Here is a 9,151-nt window from a genome sequence, read left to right as displayed (position 1 = left end):
AAATTTAAAAAAATTATTACTTAATGAACTCTTTAGAATTTTTCAAAAATCAGACATTTTTATGACTAAAGTAAAGTTCATACTAAAAAATGTTCTATGGAAAATTTTAAAATAAGTATAAATTTATAATTTTATTGAAACTATATTATATGTCATATTAATTTTATATTTTAAAAATGTTTGTAAAATTGTTTTCTTCTTTAAATTTTTATTATACAATAATATATTATATGTTCAAAAATAAAATTTATCATCTTAAAACATCAGACCATAAGTGATCATAATTTCTATAATTTAATTCCTCTAAAAAAAAATGTTATTATAATTATTTAATTTAATTATAAATTAAAAAAACAAATAAAGAATAGACAAAAAAATTGTGTTAAGTAATTATTGTATGAAAATATACAAGGAGTTCTAAAAATTCAATAAATATTGCTACAAGTAATAAATTACTCTACTAATATAAACATATTTCAAGTGATTGTTTTGAACTTTGCAGACATACACTAGAAAATTGCATGTAGATATTGTTTAATATGTTTTAATAATAAATAAGATATGTTGTTAAACTTCACTGTTATCCTTTTTCGCAATAAATTGTAGGATCAGAAATTAAAATTAATTTTCCATTTTCCAATCGTGGTTGACAGTTAGCAAGTTGTTGATAAGCTAATTTCATACGTTCAAGATTGATTTTTGAAGCTACTACATGATTTACTATAGGTTGTGGATAATCAATTCCAATGACACATTTCGCTGATTTTTGCACAGATTCGGGTGCCAACCATGGTTCATGTATATACTTATTTGGTATATTTTTTAAGACAGGAATATATTTTCTAAAATAAAAAAAAAATTTAAAGTTTAGTTTTGTTCACGCTATTAAAATATTATTAAATTTACAAAAAAAATTATCAATTTTATTATTAAAATAAATATTCCATGTCTTTATTAAAATTTGAAGTTAATTTCAGAGGGTTGTAGAATGAATATTGATACAATTAATAATACAATATTCCATAAAGATATTATCAAATTTAATAATTAAGTATTTTAGGTACTACCTCTTTATATTTTATTTATTTTTTAATGTATCATATTAAGCTGTAGCTAAATTTAAATTGATAAAATTTAATGGTTAGTTTCTATTAATATTTAAGTTATAAAACTTGGGATTGAGGAGTATTATGAGACAAATATTTCTAAAAATTCAGAAAAAATTAAGTGTAAGCGAATTATCTGTAATAGATTAAACTGTCAAGTATTTTTATAAAAGTTTTAATAATATGTAACATAAATATTTTAGGCATTAATGGTCTAAAAAAGTTTTTCCATCCCAACAACACTCCCATAACCAATACTGAAATTTCATCTACTACTAGTAGTGCTCGCTCACTATGGTATTTTTTTCAAATGTAAAATTATATAAATTTCATAAACCATTGTAATCACCTTATGTAATCACCATTTGGATCAGCTTTACGTCCGAATCTAACAGGACAGTAACAATGTATAAATTCTTGAAAGAATGATGAACACGAATACCACATCCAAGAGCCTGCATTCACAGACCAATCTGCGTCCAAAAGCAATTCTTCAAACACCTAAGACACCTGATCTTGTATTATTTGACACACTTAATAATTTATATTTCACGCCAAATCGATGTAGGATAAACATGAAGTATACATGTATTTTTAAAATTATAACGACTTTTTCTCACCTTCATGCCTTCTTCCCATGACAACCACATATCACCTCTAGTGAGAAAACATGCAACTGCATGTCTTGCAATACAGTGTATCCAGCCTTCATTTCTTAATTGAATCATAATGGCATCAATCCAAGGATAACCAGTTTGCCCCTAAAACATTCGTTACATTAAACAACAAAAGAAAAATATTGAAAATACTAATAGTAAATACATTGGCCCATTTTGATAAGGCTTGGATGTTAGTATTCCAAGGTATTTGTACACAAATTGGATTACCAATCATCTTATCAAAATTCGGATTGTTGGTAGAAGCACAGTAAAAAAAGTCTCGCCATAGAAGTTGCCCATGTAATGATAAAGGTGGCTGAGCTTTGCGAATCTAAAAAACAAACCATTTTTTAATTACATTTAAAAATAATTTTTAAAACAATATTATCTTCTTAAAAGTTTTAAATAGTAATATAAAAATTACCTTTCGGTAAAGATTGTTTAATTCAGAAAAAAACAATCTAGTAGACAAACATCCAAATCTAAGGTATGGTGTAAGCCCCGTACGGCTGGCCAATAATGATTGTGGGGTCATTTTTGGTTTCCCATAAGAGGCTATGTATGCTTTTCTCTCCAGATGACGTTGCAGTCGTATCAGAGCTTCTGTCTCTCCGCCTTTCCATATATATTGGACTTTAGTGTTATCAACATCTTCAAATCCTTTAATATACAAAAACAAGAATAAATTTTAAAAGAAATTTGATGGACTAATTATTAGTTTTAAAATAACTGTATTCATTTAAAATGGAATATTCTCAGAGATTAATACTAATGGTCCCTGAATATAAACAGCAAGTTTAAGACCTCCTCAAAAAAGCTAATTTATATGATACATTTTAATAATTGTATTCCAAATTAAATGAAAGATTATTTTTATTGATTGATTAATAATTTTTCTTATTATTAAAAAATGTCTATAATTTATCAGCCAATAGTAATCTCATAAATTTTCAAAATAGATTGAACTATTATTATATAATCAATATTTAAAAAAATATTAAATTAAAAATTAACCAAGTTCTTCAAGTGTAGGAACCCCAAATTTGTCATCATGGTCAAATTCTATTGGTGTAATACAATCACCAACAAAATCTTTGTCGACTCTTGGAACAGCATCATCTGGTGGATCTATATACTCCAAGAGCTTTTGAAATAAGTGGTAAGTTAATGGTGCTTTTCCTCCATTCATATTTATTATTCTGTAAAACATAAATCATATTTATTTATAATATTTAAATAAGATAATAAATTATACATTTGCAGTTAAAAATTCATAAAATAAATTACTTGTCTAATTTGTAAAGAGTATGTGATACCCTGGTGATCACTGATATACCCATTTCACGACACATGGCGGAAATATTTTCATCTCTCACTCGTCCATAAGGCTCAGGATCTTCTTCAAAAGTAAAATTCGTCGTACCCCACATCTTTTAAAATTAAACATTAAAAATTAAAACCTTAATATTTTTAAAGTACAGACATAACTTATATGTGCGTGTTGAATTTTTAATTAGTGTTACGGTGTCTTAAAATTCAAATGTCACTGATGCAAAATACTTAACACCAGCTTATACAACCCTTTACAGATAATTCGAATTTTATAGAATTGCACATAATGGAAAAATACTCAATAAAAATAGTGATGTAAAATTACCATAATAATGTTTTTCTAGAATATTCTTAAATAAAAAACTAATTTACATTATTGGTAAAATAATTCTAAATCGGCCAACGAGTAAAAATTCGGTCAATTTCAAATTTATTAATTTAGCTTCATATAATTTAATCTAAGTTAAAGTTAACCAAATTTATACTTGAAGGCTAAATCGGCTTACTATTTTACGGTAATTATATACATTTTTTCGCGTATATACATTTAAATAAAAAACTATTCTGAAAACGTAAACACCTTGAAATTCAAAAGTTTCAATTAAAAATTATTAAAATTAAAATTATTTTATTACGTAAGTTGGTGAATTTTATTAATCAGTAAAAATATAATGTGAAATCATTCTAAACTTTTATTTTTAGATCGAAGCCTAGTATTTTTTAATAGGATCAAATAAATATAAAAAAAAAACTTCACAGTAGATTCAGGAATATGAAACCAATTAGGCATTTATTTGATAATAAAATAAATTGATTAAAAATCAATACACAAATACTTTTTTCTATATATATCGTAAACCAATGAACCTTTAAACGATGTAATAGACAATTATGTAATTTTTAAGCAGCACAATATAATTAATATAACTTACTTTAAAAAGTTTAGGTAGCGCTTCAGCTGGTTGTCCTCTAATGACGAATAACCTTGAATTTAGTTCTTTCAAACTATTATCAAGGTCTTCTAAACACTGTAAAAGGAATCTGTAATATATAACGGATCAATTAGCGAAATAATTTCAGTTTATTATAATTAAAACTTCAATGAATAATCAGTCAGATTAATGACCATTGACATAATTATCATACACATGTATAATACCTCCACTTGTTAATTCCAACATTTGATGCGCCGGCAAACCATGGATCAAGTATGAAAATGCATCTGAAAGTTTTTGATCCAACAAGTCCATCCCGCAAACTTGGATTGTCGTGCAATCTCAGTCCTTTACGAAACCAATGTACCGTGTGTTTACTGGGCTGTTCGAAATTCATAGCAACAGGAACACATATATATCAACGTTTTAGATTTAGAAACTCCATTTCTTTTCAATACTGTTTTATGGAGGACCTCTGAACGCGCACATCAAAATAAAACATTTACAAGTTCCACGCATTGCACTGCAAAATACATTTTTATTAAAAAAAAAAATTAATAATATTTTTCGCCTCATTCATAAAAATTTAAGTATAAACGCAATTTACTACATATTTTAATGTATAATTCGATTATTACACTTAATGTACAATATAACATTAAAATTGTTTTCGTGGAACATCTTACAATGGTATTTAAAAATATTCCCATTACTAAATATTTTTATTTCAACTAAACTGTTTTTAACGAATATACGAAAAACAATCCTATACTAACCAATATTTAATGAGGCGATCAAACCTATCAACAAACTACCAAATGACTTTTTTCCCCTGTTCAGCTGACTTTTTACAAATTGTTGTAAAATTTCTGCTATTAACATAGCAATAAAAATATGTGCGACTATTTTAATAAAATACCCACTCCTCGCCTCCTGTATATATTTAGAAATGTTACTAACTTACAAAATACTGGTTCAAAAGTTGTTTTCGACCAGTTATTTTCTTAATTGGATTATTTTCTATTATTTTATCTATTAAAATATACTTATTAATACTTGAAAAATAAAGTTGGTTTCCTCATGAGAGATAAGGGATGAACCTTAAAAATATTTAACAATAAAATATTATAATTTTAATAATAATCAGTGCTCGAATTGGGGGGGTGCGCAGGGGGACGTAGCTCTTCTACTTTTTTTTAAATTTTTTTGCGCACCCCAACTACTTTTTTTTATTGTGACGGGAGGACGGTGGAAAATACCACCTCTTTTTTTTTTTTTTTTAAATATTAGTATGATAATGAAATATGATTTATTAATAAATACTAAATAAAGTAATGAGTAAAAAAAAAAAAAAAAAGTCTTCAAAATACTAGGGACGCAGTTTTCAAATTGTTAAGTTGAGCTCCCCTACTTATTTTTGGCTTATTCGAGCACTGATAATAATTATTATTTTAAAAGAAATTTAGTGGTTAACAATTATAAGAATAAGAACATGGACGATGGTATAATTGAAGACGTTCATAGATTAAGTTATTAACTGACATTTTTTAAATTGTTCAATAATGCTACTTTTTAAATAACAAAATATTTGTATTTATTTTATTTATATTTGTAAATACTAAAAAGTTATTGAATTTTTTGTGATATACAATATATGAAATAACTTACAAGAAGAAAAATATCGGTCCAGGGATGCTTTATAATAATTATAACTTAGACATATTCAACTAGGTAGAAGTATTATGATACTACCACCAAGTTACTAAAAAATTCGACCCCTTACATTTTTTCGTTCTTTCTTTGCAGGCATGAGTTCGTTCAATTTGTTGAGAGGCTAAAATTATTTTTCCCCTTCAAAAAATAACTTTTTAAAAAAGTACATATAATTTTTGTTAAATTTCTGGGAGGGGGCCTAATTTTAAAGTGGGCCAAACGCCCACTACCTCCTCTGACCATACGCGCAATGTTTGATGGTACAAAATAATTGGTTGAAAAGCAATAAAAGAAAGAGGTTTGAATCCGAAGATTTCCTACATGCAAAATGAAAAAAATTTACGTTAACACTCGATTAAGAATACATTCTATAAGTTATTTAAGTTGTTTTAAATAACAAATGGACTTCATTAAAAAGTATAAAAGTGAACATTTTTCTATTAATTTATCAATATTTTAATTTTTAATTACTTAATAACATTTTTAGATGACATTATTTTACATTTTATATAAATTTAAATGTTATCACCCCCCGGCAATTGTCTGTAATGTTTACAAGTAATCAATAGTTATTATTACATCGGTTCTATTACGTACAACAAAAGAAGCTATAAATAATAAAGTTGAATAAGATTCTATTAAATAAAAATAATACTGATTTTCTGAAAAAAAAAATGTTTTTTTATTTGGAGGATTATATAATAATTAAAGTTAAATCATCGATTTTTATTTGTATTTCGTTTAGTAAATAACGTATCTAAAATATTTGTGGGGGGCTGTATTATTTCTTAATTATATACTAACAAATAAAAAGTAATAAAAAAAACTGATACTGCAAATTTCCAATTGAAAAAAATGTATTTTTAGAATTCTATAATTAATTTTTGAAAATGTTTACAATAAAATAAATTTTACCTTTCTCTATTGCTGTAAATGTTATCTAATATTTGTACATGTCTGTTATAATTTTTTTTTCTTTATATTCCTAAAATTAAATGATATTTAAAATTGTATTATTTTATTATTAGAGTCTTTATTTTAAGTTATGATTTCTATCCGCTAAAAAATAATGAAGAAATAATTTACTAAGAGGACATAAATTGCTTAGTACTTATTTCGCTCTTGAATATTGAATACTGAAAAAAAAATAATCGATCATTTGTTTTTAAATAATCGTAGTAAATTAATAAATATAGATTATAACCAAGTGGCTCATATTTTGAGGGGCTTACGAAAATAGTGTATTAGGATTTTAAGCATCAGACAAGAAAACTTTATATTTGTATTTGGATAAAAATAATAATTAGTAATTTATTTTCATAAATCACTATCTTTTCTAAACATTGTTTACTTAATTTGGAGAAGTTCTTATCAGTAATTCTATATTAGAGATACATACAGAATTTTTAAATAGGAAAATCGGTTAATACAGAATTATAAAACGTAGATAATAAAACATTTTTTCTTAACTTTACTTAATTATGACTCACGTGATATCTTTAATAATATAAAATATGATATTATTTTTCTTTTCGGAAGTTACATAATTTAAAAAAAAATGTGTGTTCCTATTTCCCCTTAAATTTTATCAAATATAGTTTTTTAAATGAAAAAATATATTTTTATCGAATTTACAAATGGAAAATGATGTATCTAATAGAATGACTGGTAGATAATAACTTTTAAATACGTATTTTGGAAATCATTAACTTATTAATATAATGGCTGGAAGTAAACCATGGAACTGTTTATTTTTATCAATTAATAAATTACACTACGCCTCCCACTTTGTTATAGAAATGCTAATATCTTTCAAAAAATATTCCTTAAGTTGCAATCGACATGTCATTTTCTTTAGATAGATTATTTTCTAGTTTTTCAGTCGGTTAAAATACCTATATAGTTTAAAATAGATATTTAATTAAAAACCAAAATTGGTTAAAATTTTAGAAGGGGGTTTTTCATTTTTAAGACATTGTGTTAATAAATAGTTATAAAATCACTCTGTATAAATAAAAAAATTGAAAAATCAAAACGAATTTACGGGCAAACCTCTTGACACCTCAACACTTTAAACTTAGAAGTGAATGAAACTAACTATACAGTATAATGTATTTAAATGTAAATTCTAGACTAGCATTACTATTTCATCGTTAACGAACTTCCGGAAATTATGGGCATATGTAATACATTTTTTTAAGAATATCCAGGAAAATAATTTTATACAATTTCGATAATCTATTATTCAATAATGTTAAATAGCTAAAACGAACGCTTTTGTTAATACTATTTAAAAATAAAAACTTCGTATATATATAAATTTTTTTTTTCATAATTAAAAGACTGTTAATTAACACGCATAACAGTTAGACACAACAACGCCGGCAAATAAATAATCAAAATGCCACTATTATTCATAATATAATTACTAGACATAAAGAAAGAAAAACGCTTTTATGCTTACCTTTCTATAGCGAATGAAAAAATTAAACCCACGAGTCCAATCGGACCTTTACAAAAGACTTATATACCAATGTGTTGTGCCGCGTCGTCATTTTAGAAAATATATTCCACGTGATGCACAAAACATGTTGTTCACGAAAAAAAGGAAAATTGAACTGCAGACCTGAAAGCAAAAGTCAAAAGATTCGAAACTAGACGCGTCGTCCACACAACTACTGTCGCCTTTGATTGTAATTCGGATGCATTACACACGTCATTCGTGTGGTTGAGCGTTTGGTTTCGTTCAGTCACGTTGCGCGTGGAAGTGGCAAGTCACGTTGCAGGCGGCGTGGTCGGAAAGACATCCGTTAGTGTTGTGATCGTTGGCGGCTGTGGTGTTGTTACGTACTGCTCTCGCTTCAAGATGAAATGCTTTTTGATCCTTTATTTTTTTGTTTCTTTTATTAGCACAGATTTTATTTGTTTACCGGATTTTGGACAATAGTTATACTTTACACTCCTGCTTATTTTTCAAAGTGAGCACACGACATTGCAACTTACCGGTAGCGCGTATGTGAGGAGAGTTAGGGTTGTTTTTAATTTGCCTTTGCGCGACCCATTCAATTAACTGTGAGCGATTCTGTGTGGGTATCAGTCCAAAACACGACATCACGTGTTAGTCGAATGTGTCTGTGACTATTCATATGAGATCTATGAGTAATACACTGATTTACAGTGTCGCATACACCAGGTGGTAAGCTAATTCAAAATGTTATTAATGCAAGGCATTCGGTTTTCAGGGAAAACATTACTTAACTTAAGGAAAAAACGTATAATTTCATATTTAAAATTCAATGTGCTCTTTTAGTGGCAACATTTTTGCATAAATTAAGATCCACATAATTTTTTATTTATCTACAAAGAAAAAGTCGGTAGTAGCTTTTCACTGCAATCCAGTATTACC

At 26.5% G+C, this 9,151-nt stretch overlaps 1 protein-coding gene across 3 annotated transcripts; it reads right to left on the bottom strand.

Annotated features, from left to right (window-relative positions):
- Positions 1-323: 323 nt before the first annotated feature.
- Positions 324-8,499, bottom strand: LOC126905692 (cryptochrome-1). Of its 3 annotated transcripts, XM_050685663.1 has the most exons (11): positions 8,210-8,499; positions 6,661-6,730; positions 4,257-4,555; positions 4,030-4,138; positions 3,053-3,195; positions 2,780-2,964; positions 2,190-2,425; positions 1,929-2,096; positions 1,727-1,867; positions 1,456-1,607; positions 324-842 (listed from the first exon to the last, which is right to left on the bottom strand). In XM_050685663.1, the coding sequence occupies exons 3-11, from the start codon at positions 4,427-4,429 to the stop codon at positions 581-583; spliced, it is 1,569 nt and encodes a 522-aa protein (XP_050541620.1). In that variant the 5' UTR covers positions 4,430-4,555; positions 6,661-6,730; positions 8,210-8,499; the 3' UTR covers positions 324-580. The 3 variants fall into 3 exon arrangements, with proteins under 3 accessions (XP_050541620.1, XP_050541621.1, XP_050541619.1); XM_050685664.1 differs by lacking the exons at positions 6,661-6,730; positions 8,210-8,499 and adding an exon at positions 4,997-5,015; XM_050685662.1 differs by lacking the exon at positions 6,661-6,730 and having other exon boundaries at positions 325-842.
- Between the last annotated feature and the right edge of the window lie 652 nt (positions 8,500-9,151).

This window comes from Daktulosphaira vitifoliae, unplaced genomic scaffold (assembly GCF_025091365.1).
Source record: "Daktulosphaira vitifoliae isolate Bord-2020 unplaced genomic scaffold, ASM2509136v1 Scaffold_4, whole genome shotgun sequence".
NCBI lineage: Eukaryota > Metazoa > Arthropoda > Insecta > Hemiptera > Phylloxeridae > Daktulosphaira > Daktulosphaira vitifoliae.
This window is presented reverse-complemented; position numbering and strand designations above follow the sequence as displayed.

What these genes read in the sequence shown, in the direction of transcription:
- LOC126905692 (XM_050685663.1), bottom strand. Translation starts at nt 4,429, where the DNA reads ATGAATTTCGAACAGCCCAGTAAACACACGGTACATTGGTTTCGTAAA. An exon ending in CGCTACCTAAACTTTTTAAA is followed by an intron (nt 3,196 to 4,029) that starts GTAAGTTATATT and finishes TAATTTTAAAAG; the next exon opens with ATGTGGGGTACGACGAATTT. An exon ending in CATGGGAAGAAGGCATGAAG is followed by an intron (nt 1,608 to 1,726) that starts GTGAGAAAAAGT and finishes CAGGTGTCTTAG; the next exon opens with GTGTTTGAAGAATTGCTTTT.